Genomic DNA, 23,185 nt, shown 5'->3' with positions numbered 1-23,185 from the left:
CATATTTGTTTTCCGTTTAAAAACCGCTGAACCTGCAAAAACACAACCCGCTTGTGTGCATGGATCGCTGTGCATTCTTGTGTGACTCCCTTGAGTGTGACTCCCTTGACGGTCACCCGATTCGTGACTCTAATCAGATGTCTCCCACCATTCTAAGCCAATCATATGAGCGCGCCCCCACGAGGGTATGATTTCTTGCGTTAATGACGTAGCACTTCATGTACGCATTTGCTCTGTTCGGAGCTGACAGGTCCATGGAGCCTGCCTGCAGGCGCCAATCTCAGGACACCTCCACTCTCAGTACATTGCCACTTTCCGAACAGGAAATGCACGCAATACAAGCCTTTATATTATTAAGGTACAGCGCCACTTTCCGAACCATTAATGAATGCTTGAGTTACAAAACGGCAGGCAAAACCGTTTTAAATGTGTGTTTCCTGTATGGCGAATACAGCTGCTTTATTTATGCCTGTATGAAGTTGTTGTGAGTTTGGAGGGAGCAGCTACAGGTTAGCTTAGCCTGATCGATCAGTGGCCTGTACTATGAAGCCAGTTCAACAGATATGTTTGAGTTATCTGGCTTAACTAACCCTAACAAACGAGATCTCGCTAAGCGGTCCTACGATGCTCGACGCTGGTTATCAACTCGGTAATCAACCAGGGTTTCTCTGTCTGGCTGAGAGCGTGTTCACGTGAAAGGGGCGGGCTTAGCAACATTTGACCAATCAGAAACGGGGACAAGTGTACTGACAGCGCAGTGTCATACTTCCTGAATGAAAAGTAAACTATAATATTATACAAATATGAAGAAGTTAAACTTTAAAGTCTCCCTTCTGTTTCTTTCTTTTTAGCACTTAATTTGTGATATCATTGCATGTTTGTCTTCATCCAACTTGTCATGCCGCCTCTCGATTCCTTTTTTCCTAAAACACTGAAACACAATGTACAGGCACAGTTGTTCATTTTGTAAGGCCCTTATACAACACACTTGTTCCCTTTCAGCACCTTGTGTGATGTTACCCAACATAAATGCACATCTACAACACCTCTGTGGAGTCTTAGCAAACATAGGTGACTGAGTTCATCTAACTCAATAGATGACTTTTAAAGGTAGGGTAGGTAAGTTTGAGAAACCGGCTCGAGATCGCTAGAATTTGAAAATACACAACCGGAGAAAATCTGCCACTTCCTTATAGAGCCCCTCCTCCAACACACACGAACGCGCACATGACCAATGAGGGCACGAGATAAGTTTGTGCACAGATGGAAGGCTGACAGGCAGGTAGGCCATCCAGTTATTTTAGCCGGGCCGGCTAAAATGATTGGTCGTACTTTTTACAGTATTACGGCTTCCACTGATGACATTTTTTAATGGATTTTTTGTCAAAGCACTTAAGATATTCATTGCTATCGGGATGTTAAGAGCATTCCATGGAATATAACAAAAAGTGTATCTCGAGCCGGTTTCTCAAACTTACCTACCCTACTTTTAATGAGGGAATGGAATCTAAAGAATACCACTGATGTTATTCTGAATAAAGTCCCCAATAAATGCCCAATTACTCCTGTTTTTTTTTTTTTAAATCCACATTGACCAAGTGTCCAGTGTCTAAAAGGTTTGTTATTTATATCACTAATAAGATACAGACGCATTGTTCATGTTGGTATTTGCATGAGATTTGTTGGTATACAAATATAGAATAAAGGAATTACTTCATAACAAAAGTACACAGGTACAAATACACAAATACATCGTTACATGCTACAATAGCTACAACCTTTCATGTTTACACCCACGATATGGAAGTGTAGGACGGAATAAACACTATTGATTTTGCTGTCTTCAAATGTTACTGGCTCCTTTGTTGTCTTTGTTGCATCAGAGTTGCAGAGTTAAGGCCTGAGTGCAGTCACCTCTAACGTTTTGCTCAGCTTGTTTCTTTGATAACTTAAAATCCAGAGGTTTGAACCAGGAGCCAAATCATCCCCAGAGCTCTCACGCAATCCAAAAAAGTGAGTACGTTTGAGTAAAATCATTGTTGTGATGTAATAAAAAACACTGCCAATTATGAAGATAAAAACATACACATGATATACAGGTGTACAAACTAAAAGCAGTTTCACAGAGAGAACAGTTGTAATTATATGGAGCCACTTGACTTGCCGGTCTTGTCATCGTTTTGTACATTTTCCCAGCTGTCAATGTGATATTGCGCAATGGAACCTGCGTGACTGTTACAGAAACGTGCATTCAACAACTCATTCAGTTTGTTGATCACGAGCCAATAACTTGTTTTTCTCGCCTGCCGTAGGAAGTCACATGTCACAATGTGTGGTGTGGTTTCACTTTTAAACAGAGCAGAAACAGACAGAAGTAATGGACAGACTGAGGTGTGTGCTGCTGGTGCTCTGCGTACAACACTCCTGGACTCAAATACACACTCTGGATCCAGGTAACGCAGGAGCCAGGGTTACGCCTGGAAATATAAATGAAATAATGTCGTTATAATGTCTCCAATCAGGAAGCTTTCAAGGTTATTTTTTCAGGAAGTATGACTCAATCAAATCTTGAAGGTAAATCACATGTGTTGAAACCTCTCTAATGAGGAAGTGACAGAGCAGTGTTGTGATTCTCCACAGCCACCCTGCGTTTCGTGGTGCTCGGGGACTGGGGGGGTATTCCTCTGCCTCCGTACTACACCCCCCATGAGGAGGCTGTGGCTGGGGAGCTGGACAGGCTGGCCCGCAACGAGGGGGTGGGACTTTGTGCTCAGCCTGGGAGATCACTTCTACTTCGACGGTGTGAAGAGTGTGGACGACCCTCGCTTTAAGGTCAGATCACTGAGCAAACACCGTGGGGTTGAGACATATATGTGATAAGGCAGAAGTCATATCAATGGAAGCCATACAGTGGCACATTTAAAAGAAATGTAGGCCTAATGAACATTTTTCATCCACAGTACACATATGAAGGGGTTTTCTCCCAGGCCTCTCTGCTGGATATCCCATGGTACCTCACTGCAGGAAACCACGACCACAGGGGCAACATCTCCGCTCAGATCGCTTACTCCAACAAATCCAAGCGATGGTAAATATCTAACAACATTATTTCATTTGAAACAGGAATGAAAAGCATCCCACTGTGCACTTAATTTATAATTAGTCTTCCCACCCTTCTATTATAATGAATTTAAAATGTGGTTGCATTCTCTTTCTACATTTTCTTGTGGGACGCTTAATAAAAAATATATATATATATATTTTTCAAGCTCATTTTTTTATATTTAGCTCACTTTCCTCACATTTGGTTCGTCTTCCTCAGTCAGAAACATATATGTAATTGTTAACAACTGTATGTAAAAATTAAATCTCAATCTTGAATCAAAATACAAAATATTGTTTCTTTTTTTTATTTAACATGTTTTTACATTCAAACATAGCGGCCGATAACACAAACCAGGTTGTTTCACATACATTTCTGTATCAAATGTGTGAAAGTGAGCTAAATATTATGATATATATCAGCCGCAAAATTGTAAAATCATCAATACATTTGGCACCCCAAAACCCTGCTTCCTATATTTTCTATCAATATATAATTTGATATAACTTTAAAACTTGTTTGTGTTTGTAGGAATTACCCAGGTCTGTATTACGAGCTGCAGTTCGCTGTCCCCCACACCAACGTGTCGGTGGGCGTCCTGATGATCGACACCGTGGTGTTGTGTGGGAACACGTACGACCATTCGCAGCCTTCAGGACCCGAGGACCCCTCAGCCGCAGAGCAGCAGTGGGGCTGGATCTCAGATAAACTGGCCAGCAGCAAGTGAGACACTGAATAATAAGAATAATTATAAAAGGCACTAACTAGTCAGTGAGATTATTTAGACGGTGGCACATTTTGTCATTGCCAAAAAATTGCGAAAGCAGTTTGTTTTTTTCGTGAAGGAAAAACAGAAAGGAGAAAAAAAGAATTAAGAAAATAAATAAATATTATATAAAAAAACAAAATCCTACGTAGAAAACTAATTATGAAACTATTACGACTGAAATAAATTACAAATAATGTACATGTGTCTATATATTCCTTCTCTCAGGTCAGACTATGTCGTGGTGGCCGGTCATTATCCCGTGTGGTCCGTCGGCCATCATGGACCCACTTCCTGTCTGAAGAAAAGACTGAGGCCCCTCCTGAAGAAGTTCAACGTCACGGTGTACCTGAGCGGCCACGACCACAAGTACAGGTACACAAACAATACTGTGTACGTGGAAATGTGTCCCAAAATTCACATTACACCTTTGACACTGTCGTCCTCCCACAGTTCATCAGAGAGGATGATGGGAGTTCCTATGCAGTGAGTGGCAGTGGGACGGTTAGTGACACCGCCACCACTCACAAAGGGAGCGTCCCCCCGTCCTGGCAGCTGTACTCCAGCCCTGTGAACCACACCGTGGGGGGGCTGGCTTACTTCCAGGTCAGCAAGCATCACATGATGCTCAGCTTCATGCAGACAGACGGGAAGTGTGTGTACCAGGCGGAGCTGCAGAAACGCACGCCATGAGGGACTGCACCAATCATCAGCTTTATTGAAGAGACTCAAGGTCCATTTTTAAAAGACATACAACACTCAAATCAATCATGTGTTCTGCAGTAAAACTCAGGAAGACAATCAGGGTATTTGTAAAAGTCATGTACTACTTTTTATGTATAGTGTGTACATATTACACTATGTTTTTTATATATTGACACACATTGCATTGTGTGCATCCCACAATGCTCTAATTAGCAATGCAAAATGTGTATAATGTATTATTTCAGTATGACTTAATTGGTTCCCTTTTATGGGAAAATACTTCTTATCAAAGTCTGTAAATGAATGTTTCTTGTTGCACTCAAAAACCTACAATGTAATTAAAATGTTTTTTTCAAAAGGTTTTTCAGCTTTTCCTTTCTTTGAAGGCACCTTGTGGAGAAACAAAGTAATGTGGACATATCAAAATATAAAGCAAGAAAGAATAACCTATGGAATATGATTACTTTAGCTGCCTGTCTTTTTAAATAATCTTTGTAATGTTTTATGACCCTGATGAAGGCCATAACAAAAACAGGTTAGTCGAACAATAACTTCATTATTCTTCCTTTCTACCAGAACCTTTGGTGCAGAGTGGCTGGAAATCTATATATTACATCACATGTTACTTGTTAGACGCTTTTGTCCAAAGCGACTTACATACTCAATACTGTGGACAATCCCCACAGGAGCAATTTGGGGTGAAGTGTCTCAGGGACACAACGACATGCTGACTGCAGTGGGACTCGAACTTGCTATCCTCTGATTCAAAGATCAGCGCACTAAACCACTGCGCCACACGCCTCCAATACGCCTATCATATATGGTCCCTCCCTAGTTTGTATTCTTCTTCCCTGCAGCCTGTACATCAGTGACTAGTTTGAGACAATGAAAACAACACAATTTCTGCAAATATTTATTAGATTTCCAACATTTCCACCACAATATAAAATAATCCTCAACAATCTGAAGTATAAAACAGCTAAAAATCACATCATGTACACATATGTTAATCACAGTTCAAATAAATTAAGCATCAGATACAAAAATAATATAATCTAGATTGATTTCCCATAAAGTCTCCCAAAAGTTTCAAGTTGGAAAATACACTTAAAAATGAAATAATAAAATCAGTTGGTAGTGTTATCTACAGTCAGCAGTACCAGATATAAAAACAAGGAATGAAATATTACAGTTCAGCAGGACGACGAATGTACAGTAGGTGTTGAAACAGTGTTTCTAAAGTCTCTTTTTCGGCAGCATCAAGTGAAAAAGAAATAAAATATGTCCAACATATTCAGAAGCAGTTTCATAGAAACTAAAGGATAGATTCCAGTGTTTGACATGAAATCTGGATTAGATCTGCCCTGTGTGTGTGTGTGTGTGTGTGTGTCTCTATACACGGTTGAGTGGCACTTCTTCTTTCTTCTGCAGAGCGTTTTCCTACGCTTGATGCAGACCACAGTGATGGCGATGATGAAGCCGTATCAGCAGCAGGATGAGGAAGATGGCCGCCCAGCGATCACACCGATTGAATACACTGCAGAGACAAAACAAGACGTTACTTTTAAAGAGCTTTACTTAACATTAAAAACCTTTTTAAAAGATAGTAGACAATGAAATATACACAAGAACAAAAGTCTAAATCCCCCAATAGGATGCAATATTCTTTTTCCTTAGGGTCGCGCTAAAAGTAAGGCCAAAGGTCTAAAAGTGAAAGGCTGGTTTTCTATATTTCTCTTAAGATATCTATATTAGAATATAATTGTCATTAGGACTGAATGTGGGAGTCGTTGGCAACAAGAGAAAAACAGATAATATAAAAGATTCTCTCCTTCAGATGTCTTTAGGAAAACTCTGTGTAAGGTTGAGGTTTTGTCCTGAGGGTGGAGCCCACACACACACACACACATACTGTACACACACCGATCAGCTCCCACTCAGAGGGAGTGTTGCTGAGTTGCATTTCTTATGATCCAAACAAAGAGACATGAGTCATCGGGTCATCCCAACGTCCCAGCATCACATATGTGTTTGTATAAGTCTGTATTGCTTGGTGGCCCCTCTGTTTGTCTTTTATTTAACTGAAGCAATGCTAACCACCAGAAGGCACTTTCAGGAAATATACCACCTACACAAATATAAATGCTTATTGCTTCCACAAGAGGTTGCTGTTGGATTTCAAAAAAGAATCTCAGCGCCTTCACAAAAATGTTCCATATGGAGATTTTCACTAATAAACACAAGAAAATCTACCACTATCAGCTAATGTTTAACATTTTCACACAACTGCATTTGGATTTGCAATGTTAATTAATAAATGTTCATGTTTATTCCCATACGGAACAAATCTGAACAACAATAGTGTTGCATTGTCCGACCAATATCTACTTAATATCTACTATCTACTTCTTAAAGATAAGCAAACACCTTTCCACTGACACTTTAAAGGTGGTGAAAAATACTCAAAACGTGTGCATACATGCATTTTGCACAGGAGCAATTAGACACCCACATGTTATAGAATATCACTCCAATGTACAAAATGACAATCAGTGTGCAAGAAGCAACAGAAGCACAAGGATCTAACCGCTAACATGCAAATATATCGTGTTGAAGTTCCTTTAGTCTGCAAGTAAATCACACAAGTATCTGTCAGACGTCTGATGTGTGATTACTGTGATTATTACACAGGTTTCTACTTGTCAGTGACACATTGTTCCTGTTTTCAACCTCTCAGGGAATCAGGACCTCACCTTCGAAGATGGACTGGTTGTCGTCTTTGGTGCACTGCGTCTGGCTCATCTCCCCCAGCTGTTTGTCCGTGTCTCTGCTGGGGATGTAGGCCTGCACGTTGAAGCAGTAGCTCTCCCCTTGGTCCAGATCCTTCACCTCTATCACATTGCTCTTAGAGTACAACACTTTCTGCACACACACAGAAGGAAAGAATTGAGTTAGCATCATCTTTTCACTGTGTGTTTGAGGTGCACACTGTAATGTCTGCTGTCACTCACCTTGCCAGTGCTCTTATTTCTCCGGTAGGTGACTTTATACTGCAGCTGGTCGGAGAAGATGTCCCTGATGGTCTGCTGGTGGCCATCTTTGAAGAGGGCGGTGATTGGGTCGGACACATACAGAGTGGTCTTCTTTTTGTCTTTTGTCAGCTTGAAGTCAGGTCTGCCTATTTCAGCTGTGGAGAGACAGGGGGGTCAGTTTGTATGTCCGTCATTTCTACAATGATCTATGGATAAATTAGGGAGCATGAATTTCTAGTTTAAGCTTCTTAATTGTCAATTCAGCTGATTTTTATTAAATGAATAATAATAATACTAAATTGAACATTTGACAACATCACTCAGAAATTGGGACAAGCCTTTTTTATTTGATTGGCAGCAGTTTTCTAAAGACATATAGACCAAACTATATCAATATTTAAGAAAATTGTCATGATATCTATAATCAGTTACAGCCTTTATCTAAACCCCTTTATTTAGAGGTCAAACAGCAAATGTAGCTAGAAATGCTACATCAAACAGGGAAGCTGCATTTATTATGGAAGTTCATTGTGAATTTTAACATTATTTAGGTGGCGGCTTCAAATATGCCCAAGGGGTTTTCTGCCTCCTTCTGCACTGTAATTTATGCAAACAACAACAACAAACAGTAGATATAAGAAGCGGGACTAATCTAATAAAAACATGTTTAAACTGAGTCGCTGACACTTCCTTCTCTGGCTGTGTGTCAGCTGTTTCCCTCTGCTGATCTGCATGAACATGTGCCTGAACAATGTGTTTGATAGAACTGTGCTGCACACAGGGAAAATACAAAAAAACAAGAACCTACTATCTTTGGAGGGGCAGAAGCGAGACGAGGCGGTGTTGGGGAACTCTGTGAGCTCAGTGAGCTCCCCCAGCAGGGGGGTGGAGAGGACGTCCGCCGTGTAGCAGACGGACAGGTCAGTGAGGAACACGGACAGGTCACACATTGTGGCTGTGGACCGGATACAGTGAGGGTTCCTCTCCTTGTCCCTGCCAATCCTGAAACAGATGATCAGTCACATGACATGAGCGATGGATACAAACTGTCTCAGACATCAGACGAGCAATAAAAGAAAAAATGAGTTTCTGTAAGTTATAACAAGAACTATTATTTAATGAATCGAGAACAAGAATGATAATCAGAAATAAGTATAGAGGGGAGCAGTGAGTTGTTGTTTGTCATTTTGGTGTGTTAATACACAAAGTATCACACCTTAGCTCCTGTGATACATCTATTTTAAACTGTGTAGCAAAAATGCACACACTCAAAGACAAAAATGTTCCCATTGAAACTGATTTAAAGCACAATTTATAATCCCACGGCAAGTCCCACAAGTTTCCATTAGAAAAAATCCATCTAGTCATGTTTGGCCCATGCTATTTTCCACGAATGGATTGTTAAAATGATCATTTTCGGAAACCAATCAGGGCATTCTGGCTAAACACTAACGTTTTCTGACGCAGCAGATATTGTGCTCTCTAACGACTTAACAGCAACAATTTTAACGTGAGCCACAAAGGTAGCATTGTACTGTTCTTGCCTAATTCATTTTTCTCTTATTGAATCAATAATGTCTGTGTGCTGCCTCTACTTTCTCTGGCTTGAAATCGACATTCCAGTATAATCTCAAACTGGATCAATAACTGGTTCTTATCGTGTCCTGCTGCCATTTATCTCTCAAGGTTACTCAGCGGCCACGTCAGGGAGAGAGCACTTTAGCGGATTTACTGACAACCCTAATGTGTCTTTTAGAGGAATACAATAAGATGGAAATTAAGGGTAATGTTCTCTAAGGATGCAAGTGCAGTACTTACGCAGAGAACTCCACGGTGTAGGAGTAATTCGCTGAGGGCTTGGGCTCCCAAGTCAAAATGGTTTTGAAGTTAGTGGATCTCCAAGTGACATTCTGTGCTCGGGGATAGGAGCCTGAAAATGAAAGAGGACGTGTTATATGCTATATCACATTTAGCTAGAAAGCAATACATCAAAAGTATTTTATCATCACTGATGTATACAATACCAAATACTTTCTATACATCAACAAATGAATGGACATCATCACAACTTTTAGTACAACCACCAAACCTAGTTATCAACACTTCTGTAATTCATCCTCATCAACAGCTACAATGTTCATTTTAAAACGTAATTGCATATACAAAGGACTTCTTGACTTTGCCTGGCATGAGAAATATGTCATAGCTCGTCAGCTTGCAAAAAAACACTTTAAACATCCTATGATCCTTTTGGTTTTCCTTCCAAGCAGGGGTCAAGCCAATTATAGACCCTTTCCTTTTGATCTGTTTCTAGATTTTGTTCCCATGAGATGAAGCCGCACATCCCAACAAACAATGCCATAAATAGGTCACTTGCTAAAATGCATCTGATAAACATGTGCAGTGAAACGACTGGTGCTTCCTGAGGAAAAAGCTGTGGAAACTCCAGTGTTTTGATGTCAGCATACACTCAGACATGTGGTCTAAACATTAAGGGTCACACATACTTTCGAAAGAGAAATCACACCATGATCTGAGAAGCAGATATGTGTTTAATTCACCAGGTTTACAATGTGAAAAAACACCACGCCCACTAATGTAAATAAGAGATTTGTGGTTATATATTTGTATGGACTGACAACAGCTGACTGTCAGTATAACATGTTTCCAAACACAGTCTTTAAAACTTGTTTTGGTCAAACTCCAAGTTAGTTAAGCATCGAAGGACCCACAAGAGAAAGTTGTTCCTGCACAGAGGGTTTAAAGGCTGCCCGGGGTTTCCCAAAATCTGAATGGATCCCAGATTTAGAAACTGGTCAGTCCCACGGTCAGATACAATCCCCTAACTTTTCTAGTTTCCATGTTGTGGCAAAACCAATGATTTGCAAAAATGCTGATACTGTTTAAGGTAACAAACGGAGCGTGCACATTAAAGTGTTACAGCTATTCTTAAATTGAAATGGTAACGTATATATTAAATATTTATATTAGTCTCTGTCTCAACTACTTTTCACAATCTCTCAATTGCAGCACATATTGTTAAATGTACTCAATATAACTAATATAATTCTAATAAATTGTTATAAAAACTAAAGTAGCCTCTGGTAACTGCACATGAGGTAGCCCTAGTGTGAACAGCTGCTCTACAACACCTCTTAAAACTCAATAAAGTGATAGAAGAAAATATGAACAGGCATTTCTGACGAAGAAAAACGATATCTGTATATAGATAATAAGTGAATAAAAAAAAGATAAGATTCTGCAAAGCCAGAGTATGCCTTGATGTTTCTACAGAATGACAAAAATATAAAGCCACACATTTTCTTATTGCAACACTATCATTTTATGATTTTACCTATTTATCATGTTGTATAATATTTGTAATGCAGCTTTTTTATTATTAATATCGACTATAATTTCTCATACTCCCCATACCATCACATTACAGTCACTGAAATCACACCTTGCTATTGATGCTGGGAAAAATCAGAGACAAAATAATCCAACATTATTTACTAAAGTTGCATGTAATCCAATAATAGGACAATAGTGTATGAGCTGCTAGGACTCACCTGAGGCAGAGTGTGTGAGGAGAAAAATCACAAAGAGCGCCGCTGGGAGTCTGATCGTCACCATGTCGGTAATGTAGTCCAGGTTCAGAGTGTGTGTCTGTGGGCTCTGATCTCGGTGTGTGTTGTGTGTAAATCCTCTCGGTTCTCAGTCCACTCTGACAACGACCCACTGGTTATACTACTGTAAGAGCGAGGCGCGAGTCCATATAAGGAGCGCCGGCGCTGACGTCACCAGACGGGGACACAGAGCGTGCCTGTCCCTCTGAGCTCATCCAGCGGATGCAAAGGTTTTCTCCTGAATTACAACAATTTCCACTCAAAACTCAACCTGGAGGCAGAGCAATCCGTGCTTTAAATGCAAAGTAACAGACCTGGCATTTTCTGCGATGGACTAATGTGTCTGTCTGGCAAGATGAGTAAGATTAGGGTATTTAAACACTGATAATGTAATAGTTAAAACGCTTTCCAATCTTACATATCATGTAAACAAATACATGTGTTATCCTGGCTCTGACGAATATTTATTATGGAAATGATAGTATTATTATTAATTATAATTATTTTCAAATGTTTCAAATGTCTATAGCACCATATCATACAAAAGCAGTTCAGATGGCTTCACAAAAACAAAATAAAACATCCAATTATTCCAGATTTCTTAAAGATTACACATTAAAATACATTTGTGTCGTAAGTCTGTTAAGTAATCTAATTAAACACCCACCATATCTGCACTTCAGGGTCCTCAATGGTGGGTACAGGCCAGTTTTTATCATGATATCAGTTATTCAATCAGAACACTTTTTTTCAAACTAACGCAGACTCGCCAAAATGCATCATAAATCTAAAATATATTTTGTTATAAAGCGTAACCCCGGACCTCCCCCGTCAGTTCTGCAGGAGGATTTGCAGCTCACTTTGTTTGTATTCTACAAGTAGATTTATGTTTTTGCTCACTGTTTGTAGTGCTGACTAAACTGGGAGAGTTTCATGCCTGTTCTTGTGTTGAAACAATTCAAACATCAATGGGACTATTGCTGCATAACTTCCACCCAACATAAATAACTGTATGCTTTTTGGAACATATCATTATAATAAAAGGTACATAGTTCTCATTGGGTCATGATCTTCAGGCCAAAGCCTGAAGATCATGATCATGTAAAAGGTGTTGTGAAATGGGCGTGGACAGGATTGCTGAGAGAGAAATACAGTTCAAAAACTGTATTTCTCTCTCAGCAATCCTGTCCACGCCCATTTCACAACACCTTTTACATTGCCTGAGATCAAAGTTTACTTAAAGGCGAGGCACAGGTTTATGAGTCAAGAGCCAACAGATAAACCCGAGCCAAGATGAAGAGCTTTTATAATTCTCTCTTTATCTTCACCGATCAACACACAAGGAGTGCTTGAGTTTTGATATAGACCACATCCAGTTGCTTAGACAAACAGAGATAAATAAATGGCACTTTTTTTCCAGGATGATGTGCTCACTTGAAACTAGAGACTTTACGTCCACCATCTATCTTTTGAAGCAGGCAGCACGCTTTGTTGACACATTTCTCCCATTCTTCAGTAGTAAAGTCGTCGGTGGTGTAGTCATGGTTTAAAGGACAGATGACATGCTTTGCAGTGGTATGCCGACCACATCACTATATATACTCTCGGCCCCCCAGTAACCTTATTAGATCTCTCGTGATCACATCATTGGGGATCTGACAGACTCAGCTCAGAGTGTGAGTCAGGATCTCCTCAGACCTCTTCAGTGGGTGAAGGGGAGGTTTAAATATAGACGCTGTTGTTTAGAGGCATGCTAAATATCCAGACACACGGAAACTAGAAAAACAAATGTGTTTATAGAAACTGTATCAATCACACTTGATGTTACATGATGTCTCGGCAAGTTGATTTTCACATGAAGATTAAATCAATTCAGAAGTTATGAAAACACGTTATTACATGCTTTGCAAAATGTTCAGGGATCATTTATATTCAGTGTTTCGTACAAGCAAAACAGTGGCTATTTTTTTTTAGTAATTCAATGCTGGCTGGGAATACTGTCCTGCAGTGGCATTGTGCCAGAGCTTGTCCCGCTTCATTATCCCTCCCCCCCATCCCTCTCTGGAAAAAAGGGGCCCACTTGTCGCACGGTCAACTGTGGCTTTAATACCAAAGAACCCCTTTGACGGGAAGGACTGAATGCAAATGCAATTCTTTTCACTTCATAAAAGCACAGTGAGAGCTTCCAGCACGTACACACACACATGTAGGCTAACACACATGACTCATATTTCATTCAGAGTCGCTGGCTCACTTTTACATTTAAAAGCATGGAAAATTAAAGAGTAGAGCAAATAAAACCCCTGTTTTTTGTTTAAAAATATTTTCCTATGCTCCCTGTAATTATCTAGCTAACAGAGCAACGTGGTCAAAGCTGGTTGACTAGTCATGCGTAATGGATGACAAGATTACCACTAGTGGAAATAAAGCTTCAAGTTTCCCAGACACTGTTGACTGCGGGCTTTATTCCTCATACAACACATTACCTGTCTCTTCATATGTTGTGGTGTTTCCTAGCACTAAAGTCCTAACACAGTTATCAACAACAACAGTATTGGACTGCAATTACTACTCTGGTCCTTTGCATTATAGACATACAAAAAGGCATGAGATCATCGGGCCTCTGCGTCTATTATTTCAGATGATGCTACAGTCAGGGCTTAATTACTTTCCCAGGCCTTTCCCTGGAAGGAAAGAAAGGAGCAGCCAGTGTTCGTACACTTCACTTTTTACTGTAATAATCAACACATTAATGGGCAATGGCAGGAATGAAGTGCGGGCAATAGATCCGAGAACACAAAGGCTACTGTGTTAGTCATGGTTAGATCCCAAACGTGAGATTAAGTCTTTTTAACTCCATGAAAAGCATTAGCTATGCTCCGCTGCAGTCCATTCATCTGTGCCAACGCCATCTCTGCTTTTGCATTCAAACCCTCGTGTTTTAACGTTGTTTCTGGCTGTAGTTTGATCAAAGAAATACATGAATCAATATCCCCTCCTCACCTCTCCTGAAGCTGTCTGTGTGCTGCTCGTTATCAACAGCTGGAGCTCGTTAAGGGCTCGTTAACCACATCAGGTGTGTTGGAATCAAAGTCAGGAGGATCTAAAGATACATTCTAGAAGTCAGTAAAACAAGATGACGTAACCCAGGGTTCCAGGTTTTTAATTTATGCATGTGTCTTTATTCGCCTGTCTTCCCCATATAAGGACATATTTTCAGCGTATGAATACTCAAATTCAACATCTCTTGTACGAATAAGTGTCTCTGTTACAATCAGTCACACATGAGTTGTGTCCAAAATACAGCTTTTCCGGTCATTTTTTACCCCCTATGTCATGGTTTACACAGAAGTGAGTCATTGGAAAATGCCTCATCATCAATACAGTAGCACAGTATGAATGAGTGTGTGAATATGAATGAGGTGTGTGAATATGAATGAGAGTGTGAATATGGATGAGTAACTGTTCGGACGTTTTGAAACTAAAGGTTGACGTTTTGGGTACTACGGCAACACTTCAACATTAATGTTTGATCCCAGTTCCCATACTGTGTGTTTTACAACATAATAAAACTCCTAAGTCCTACTGTAGTTACACCCAACCTTCAGCAAATAAATGAGAAATGGGTTATAAAATGACTCATATGGTCCGGTCTCCCCATCACCACCAGCCTTAGTCTTTGGATACGTTTACATTTTTCGTGACTGAAAGTATTCTATGTGCACTAAGGTTTCATTTAGAAAAAATAAGTTTCTATCAGAAAATCACCTCCATTCACTTGAGGTATTTACATATTTCTGAGAGTTGTGAATGCATCTTTGAGTTGCTGTTAAAACAAATGGTCAAAGGACACACATTAGAAGATGAAATACTTTGAGGATATCAACTATAAAAGTAATGTGTTCCGTTGTTTCCCTACATCCTTTTCGACAGTAAGTCAACAGTAATCAAGATTAGGCAAGGCAAGGCAAGGCAAGGCAAGGCAAGGCAAGGCAAGGCAAGGCAAGGCAAGGCAAGGCAAGGCAAGGCAAGGCAAGGCAAGGCAAGGCAAGGCAAGGCAAGGCAAGGCAAGGCAAGGCAAGTTTATTTATATAGCACCTTTCAACACAAGGTAATTCAAAGTGCTTTACAAAAATGGAAGACATTTTAAAAAAGGCATTTAAAATCAGTCATTAAAAAGGAAAGATAATAAAATAAACATTAAAAGAAAAAAAAGAAAAAATACATGGATAAAAGTTAAAAGTTACAGTGCAGTTTAAGATGTGAATAGTTCAATTAAAAGCAGCGGCAAAAAGAAAAGTCTTCAGCCTGGATTTAAAAGTAGTAAGAGTTGCAGCGGACCTGCAGGTTTCTGGGAGTTTGTTCCAGATATTCGGAGCATAATAACTGAATGCTGCTTCTCCATGTTTAGTTCTGACTCTAGGGACAGAAAGCTGACCAGTCCCTGAAGACCTGAGAGTTCTGGATGGTTCATAATTTAGCAGTAGGTCAGACATGTATTTTGGGCCCTAAACCATTCAAAGCTTTATAAACCAGCAACAATATTTTGAAATCTATTCTTTGACACACAGGAAAGCCAGTGTAAAGACTTCAGAACAGGAGTGATGTGATCCACTTTCTTAGTGTTAGTGAGGACTCGAGCAGCGGCGTTCTGAATTAGCTGCAGCTTTCTAATAGATTTTTAGTGAGACCTGTAAAGACACCATTGCAGTAGTCGAGTCTACTGAAGATAAAAGCATGGACAAGTTTTTCCAAATCCTGCTGTGACATTAGTCCTTTAATCCTAGATATGTTCTTTAGGTGATAGTAGGCTGATTTAGTAACTGTTTTAATGTGACTGTTGAAACTCAGGTCAGAGTCCATGACTACACCTAGATTTCTGGCTTTATCTGTTGTTTTGAACATTGCAGACTGAAGCTCAGCGCTAACTTTTATACGTTCTGCCTTGGCTCCAAAAACCATTACCTCAGTTTTATCTTTGTTTAATTGAGAAGAAAGTTCTGACACATCCAGTCATTGATTTGTTCAATGCACTTACTCAGTGTTTTGAATTGGAGCATAATCTCCTGGTGAAATTGTTACGTAAATTTGTGTGTCATCCGCATAGCTATGGTAACTTATTTTTGTTGTTTTTCATTATCTGAGCCAGTGGTAGCATGTAGATGTTAAAGAGAAGAGGCCCCAAGATGGAGCCTTGAGGTACCCCACATGTCATATTTGTCAACTCAGATGTGTATTACCTATAGAAATAAAGTTTTTTTCTGTCCTTTAAGTAGGACTCAAACCAATTTAGAACTGTTGCCGAAAGTCCCACCCAGTTTTCTAGTCGGTCTAGTAATATGTTGTGGTCAACAGTGTCAAATGCAGCACTGAGATCTAATAATACTAACACTGAAGTTCTGCCACTGTCTGTGTTTAAGTGGATGTCATTGAAGACCTTTACAAGAGCAGTCTCAGTGCTGTGGTTTGGACGAAATCCTGACTGGAACACATCCAAACAGTTATTTAAATGCAAGAAGTTACTCAACTGTTGAAATACTACTTTTTCAATGATTTTACCTAGAAATGGCAGGTTTGATATTGGCCTGTAATTGTTCATTACTGAGGCATCTAGATTATTCTTTTTAAGAGCGGTTTAATGACTGCAGTTTTCAGGGCCTCTGGAAAAATACCTGAGTGAAGAGATGTGTTTACTATATGAAGTAGATCTGAGGCCATGCAAGGAAAAACATCTTTGAAAAAATCCTGTTGGAATAATATCAAGGCAGCAGGAGGAGGATTTCAGAAGTTGAATAATGTCCTCTAAGTTTTTACCATTAATCTGATGGAATTGTGTCATGGTGTTTGAATTGATATTAGGTGGACATAGGGACAAAACATTTGCTGTACCTGATGTAGAGGCACTGACTGCTTGTCTAATTTTCTGAATTTTGTCAGTGAAGAAGGAGGCAAAATCATTGCACGCCCTGGTGGATAGAAATTCAGAGGCTACTGACACTGGGGGGTTAGTTAGTCTGTCGACGGTAGCAAACAAGGCACGTGCGTTGTTTTTGTTTTTGGTAATGATGTCAGAGAAGAAAGACTGTCGTGCGTTTTTCAATTCCAAATTATAAAGGCCAAGTCTCTCTTTATAGATTTCAAAGTGAACCTGGAGATTTGTTTTTCGCCACCTACGTTCAGCTTTTCGACACTCTCTTTTTTCTGTTCTCACGGTCATGGCCTTTCTCCATGGAGATATTTTCTTGCTAATCACTTCCTTTACCTTAGTTGGAGCAATGGTATCTATAACATTTTTAATTTTTGAATTAAAATGATCTACTAGCTCATTTACTGAGATGTTAGCAGGGGCAAGTGTGGATGAGAAATTATGAGTAAACATTTCCCTAGTATTTTCAGTTAAATATCGCTTTGTGGTTACCCTCTTTCTGAACATTTTTGTGAACAGAAATAGAGCTCTCAAAGAAAACACAGGAATGATCAGAGAGTGCAACATCAGTCACCACAACCTTTGAGATATTCAGACCCTTTGAGATAATTAAGTCCAGAGTGTGCCCCTTATTGTGCGTGGGCTCCGCCACATGCTGAGTCAGTCCATAGTTATCAAGAACACAAAACAGTTCTTTAGCCCCTCTGTCCTGGGGGTTGTCAACATGGATGTTAAAATCACCAACAATGACTAAACGGTCAAAGTCAATACACACTATAGACAGCAGTTCAGTAAAATCATCAAAAAAGCTTGCACAGTATTTGGGTGGTCTATAGATATTTAGGAACAGAGCTCGAGAGGAGCATTTCAGCTGAAGGGCCCACATATTCAAAAGAAGCAAAGTCCCCATAAGATGTCTTCCTGCATTGAAATGGAATCATTGAACAAAATAGCAACTCCACCCCCTTTCTTATGCATTCTTTCCTGACTCATAAAACTAAAGTTGGGAGGGGTTGATTCGATAAGAACAGCTGCACTGTTATTTTGTTCAATCCAAGTTTCCGTTAAAAACATAAAATCGAGATTGTGCTCAGTGATAAAATCATTGATTAAAAATGTTTTTCCTGCCAAAGACCTGACATTTAATAAAGCTAGTTTAAGTTTGTTAAATACACTATCAGTAAAACATTTTGTGACAAGCTGTGGCTGACATGGAATCACTGCTAAATTTGATAACCTCACACAAACGTTTGAGCACTTCCTGTTTCTAAACTGATTTACCGCTCTTAATCTATTACCTATCAACACAGATATCGGCAAAGCTACTGGCAGGCAGGGCCCTGGCATGTGCTGGAAAGAGTTGAGAGTGCCATATGCCCTTGAGCCTGGACCCAGCACATATCAGTAAAAGTTTGTTGCGATTAATACTTCCCTTGTCCCAAAACAATGTCATTTTGAAATATTATTACTAACTGATGTCAAGACCCATAACTGATACCACATTGTGTCGCTCCAAATCAAACACATACAGCTGTGAATAATTTTCTATTGTATTTGACCCGGGAGTTTCTCTGACGGTGTGCCATCTTCTCGTGTTAGAAGGTCCAAGGAGAAGGAAACTCTTCCTAGATTCTTTTCTGGGGAAATGTTTTGAAAGACTAAGGCCTGTGAGACTGGGCGTCACCTAGGCTTCCTGTTTTGCTATTTACTAAAGCCTGACTCGCTGCACTCATTTGGACTTTTAGAGTGAAGCAAAATGTTGGAAGATTAATGTAACAAGTACCAACATGTATAAGATGTGTACTCAGATAAGGTTTCGTGCATATTTGGAAACAGTAGCTAATTTAAAATGTATGGAAGTATTCCTTTAGGCACATCCAACAAGGGAAAGTGCTCATTTAAAATGAGAGTTCATTTCAAGTTAACCCACATTGTGCTTCTCTGATACGTCTGATCTTCAACAGTCCTAGGAATGAATTGCATCACAACACATTTAGGTATTTTTCAAATCTAGTAGCACAAAACCAATGTCCATGCAGTAAGGGTGCAGGAATCTCCTTTTGAAAACATCCTATCCACACATTACTGGTGACCAAATGGTTCCTTTGTAGAACGGTTCCTGTTCCAGCTTTGAAATGGTTAAGCATTGTGCAGCGTCCTCACTGAGGCTGCTAATCAGCCACTTGATGACCGATAAGGAGTACATACTGGGTTTGCATTCCTGGACTCAATTTTCCGCACAGTCAGCCAACCTGCCAACCTGCCAACACACATTTCTGTTATATGGGTCACTTAGAAATCAATACAAGGCTGGATTAATGACATAAAAAGTCTCTGTTGTTCATCATTATTCGTAAGTATAGGGTCAGTTCCTGATACAACTGTTTTAAATAGTGTTTTAAATGCGCTTGGCTTGAGAGGCTGCGATTGGTACAGCCCAACGATTAGGGCACGATTTCCTGTTCACTTCCTGCGATTGGTACAGCCCAACGATTAGGGCACGATTTCCTGTTCACTTCCTGCGATTGGTACAGCCCAACGATTAGGGCACGATTTCCTGTTCACTTCCATGCAATGTGAAGGAAGAGGCACATTTAACCTTTGTATCTTAGATTTAGAAATTAGCAAAGGGAAGTCAAACTCTGAAACAACAGCAAAGACATGCCACCATGTTGAAAACAGTGAACCCAAACCTAGCATCGCCGAATGGCTCAATAATGTGCAGACTGTTTAGTTGTGCAAAGTGCTGGTATTGTAGACAGAAATCATAAAGAAAAACTCTTCGGGTTAGTCATTTATCAAATCATTTATTAATACTCTTCTGGTGAAACATGTGTAGCAACACTGGCTGAAAACAGGACTAAACCTCCTTGAATTCCTGGGTATTTGGGAGAGTTGCATCAATGCATGAGGCCTCCCATACAGTTCCTCTCGCTCTTCATTCAGGCATTGTCTCCCTGCAGGGAATCTCACACCTCAGCAGTTCCAGCTCCACAGGGACAACGCTGGATTCTGTTTAGCGTTGCTGTCTGATCCCCTCCCTGTGGGTGAGGGGCTGCAGAGTCACTGTCAGACCCCCCGACCTCCCTGTGGGTGAGAGGCTGCAGAGTCCTGCTCACTGTCAGACCACCCGACCTCCCTGTGGGTGAGAGGCTGCAGAGTCCTGCTCACTGTCAGACCACCCGACCTCCCTGTGGACGGAGGAGGAGGGTGCCAGGAGGGTGCTTTATGGGCAAAACTCTGCCAACCTGCCAGGACAAGTCTTTGTAAATGCACAAGACACATGTCCTTGGTTGCACCGTTTAAATGAATGTCGTCATCTAAAAACTGAGATAAACAAGAGTTGCTTTTAGTTGTAACCGTCTCTTCATTTGAGAAAAACACTTATGGTATCGTTTTAATAGATTTTCTTTACTTGCTTTTCAAGTTTTATTCTTACTTTTTGTCTTTTGTTATGCCTCCATTTTCCTTCTTTACGAGCTGTAAGCAGTTTGCAGTTCAGGGAATCCACATAATTCTGCAAAACAGAAAGCAAACCATGCTAGTTCGCACGTAAGGACTCATCAGGGAAACATTATATATCAGAGGGAAGTGCGACTGATGTCATCTTCCACTTTGGTGCTGTTATTTTTGTTTAGCTTTTATTAAAAGTGCATTTCCTGTTGATACTGGTAGTTCAGCAACATCCCAGATCATATTTAACAATTTATAATTTCCTATCCGGATTTTAAAGTAAAAACACAAGTAAGTACCGTGAACCAATATGGGTAGCCAAGAATGAATTAAATCGCTCTTTGTTTTTTTAAAAGACTTCTGGAAATATTTATTTTACAACATTAGACGCAGAGTCACCAAAACAGCAGTGACGAAATTACTCAGGATGTTATTCAACTCATGTTTAAATCACAACGTCCACTTCCTGTTAGGGTTTGCACCTAACAGGTACATTTCCACTTTCAACACAGGACTGCTGGTACTTCCACTTCTTCTGAATTCACCAGTATTATTATAATAATGCTCTCGTCAGTGGTGGGGTGTTATATGGTATTTTATAACATAATATACACATTTGTGCAACTTGAAATCAACTTGAATATTTCCATTTCTTATTAATCAGATTATTAATTAAAAAATGTTATTAATTGATAAATAATTGTGTATTTTTACCGAGACATAACATATTTGAAATCTTCCTTTGTAAGCTGCAACATTAGGCATGTATGCATCACTTATATTTAAAGTATGATATATTTTGTTGAAATAGCATTCTACATACATTACTAGTACTTGAATGCCGTTTACTCAACTGTTAGGGAATGTTAATGTGTCAAACATGCTAAGAAATAACAATGAGAATCCATGAGAGCGATCTGGTTGAAAGGAAAAGTTAACATGTACACTTTTTCGGTTGCTACTGCCCAATTGTTTTTATTTTTATTTTATTTCATTTAATGTATTTTTATTATATATTTCAATTTTATTTATTAGATCCTGTCTTGTCTTTGCCTGTTTTTCATTTTTTTAATATAAGTTTGCGTAAGGTATGGTGTGTCTTGTAACTATGTTGTTTAAAAGAATGAAACATTACTAAACATATTGTTTAAAAAAAAATTAAAATAGTACTTGAATGCAAGTATTTCTACACTGTGGTATAACTACTTTATCTACTTCACTGACATTTATTTAATAAGCAGGGAGTCATTAATCCAGCTTCAGTAATGAGTTTGACTGCCCGGCTCGTCTCGTGATAACAAGCTGTTCTATCAACACACCATCCTATCCTGCGATTTAAGTATAGCCAGTAATATTACCCATGAAATGCTACTAACAAATTACTGGAGAAGGCATTTCCCTGAGGGCGGGACATTATGTGTACAGTATGTTTCGTGCTCAGATGAAAGGCTGGCACAGCGTTTGTTCTTTCAGCCAAGTGTTGGGAACATAATTCAGAAAACAATAGCTCAGGTTAAGGAGAATCACCTTTTGGCACACAACAAACACACAGAGTCGTGACTGTGTCGAATCCAGTAATACTCAAGTATTCTGACATACTTTTACTTTACATAAGTATTTCCATGTTAGGCTACTTTATACTTCTACTCCATTACATTTCAGGGGGAGATATTGCACTTTTTACTTTCTGTTTTATCATGTTCGCCTATAAAAAACACAGTGCCAGTATGATATGATCCAGTGCTGTAATACTTAACACAATACCTTTTTTAGTGTCTAAAACTGGCTAAACATTGACAAACTACAAGATTAAAAATGCTCCTAAATAAATGTGTTAGGTATATAAAAAGGAGCAATATAATATTCTATAATAATACGAATTTGAAAAGAGACATTCTACATAATGAGTACTTTCACTTTTGAAACTCAAAGCACATTTGCTGATAATACTTTTTCACTTTTACTTAAGTAACATTTTGAATGCAGGAATTGTACTTTCCACAAGGCTTTTTCAGACCGTAGTATTTCTATTTTTACTCAAATAAAGGAATTAAATACTTTCCCCACAACTGTTTAAAACACATGTTGTCGTGTTTAATACTGCAGCACCAAAGTGTAAGCAGTGAATTTCCACTTCCACAGAGTGGGACAGTGCACGCTGTTGCAGCTTGCCCAGGAATGTGCAGGAGGTTGTTGATGCGTTGGTATGCAGGTTGCTGGGTTGGCAGAGGTGGGATACTCACCTGTAGGGACACGACCGTCTGCACCTTGTTTCCAAAACCAAGCAGGACTGGGATCAGATAGGGAGAGAGCCCGCAGACCGCTGTTCCTGCAGAGGGATAATGGGATTATGGACGAGGCATGTACAGGAATTCAGAATGAGTGTCCCGAGGAGGAGAGGACACGGAGTTCAGACAAACACAAAAGCTTGTTTCAGAAGCAAAGCCAGTGAAGCAGAAAGGACTGATAACGGATGATGAAACAGTTTATAGTATACATAATAGAAAAAGGAGTGCACATGCCAGACAATCATACACCTTGTCCACATAATACGAATAATTCCAGTTTGTT

At 39.6% G+C, this 23,185-nt stretch overlaps 2 protein-coding genes and 1 long non-coding RNA gene across 3 annotated transcripts; 1 reads left to right on the top strand and 2 right to left on the bottom strand.

The window, feature by feature from the left end:
* Positions 1-2,322: 2,322 nt before the first annotated feature.
* Positions 2,323-4,936, top strand: acp5b (acid phosphatase 5b, tartrate resistant). Its single transcript, XM_034150813.1, is given in 7 exon segments — positions 2,323-2,453; positions 2,641-2,759; positions 2,761-2,832; positions 2,961-3,088; positions 3,635-3,826; positions 4,098-4,244; positions 4,323-4,936. Coding segments are annotated over 7 exon segments (771 nt in total). The 5' UTR covers positions 2,323-2,377; the 3' UTR covers positions 4,360-4,936.
* A 784-nt stretch (positions 4,937-5,720) lies between these two features.
* f3a (coagulation factor IIIa) lies at positions 5,721-11,347 on the bottom strand. The gene is made up of 6 exons (XM_034150242.1): positions 11,179-11,347; positions 9,425-9,536; positions 8,415-8,608; positions 7,586-7,761; positions 7,328-7,496; positions 5,721-6,111 (listed from the first exon to the last, which is right to left on the bottom strand). Exons 1-6 carry the CDS (start codon positions 11,240-11,242, stop codon positions 6,059-6,061), a joined length of 768 nt encoding a protein of 255 aa, XP_034006133.1. The 5' UTR covers positions 11,243-11,347; the 3' UTR covers positions 5,721-6,058.
* An 8,669-nt stretch (positions 11,348-20,016) lies between these two features.
* LOC117498503 lies at positions 20,017-22,946 on the bottom strand. The gene is made up of 3 exons (XR_004557583.1): positions 22,858-22,946; positions 20,601-20,678; positions 20,017-20,488 (listed from the first exon to the last, which is right to left on the bottom strand). It is a non-coding gene; the product is annotated as an uncharacterized LOC117498503 (long non-coding RNA).
* Between the last annotated feature and the right edge of the window lie 239 nt (positions 22,947-23,185).

Source organism: Trematomus bernacchii, unplaced genomic scaffold (genome assembly GCF_902827165.1).
Source record: "Trematomus bernacchii unplaced genomic scaffold, fTreBer1.1, whole genome shotgun sequence".
Classification (NCBI taxonomy): Eukaryota; Metazoa; Chordata; class Actinopteri; order Perciformes; family Nototheniidae; genus Trematomus; species Trematomus bernacchii.
Note: the sequence above shows the minus strand (reverse complement) of the source record. Positions and strands in the feature narration are given on the sequence as shown.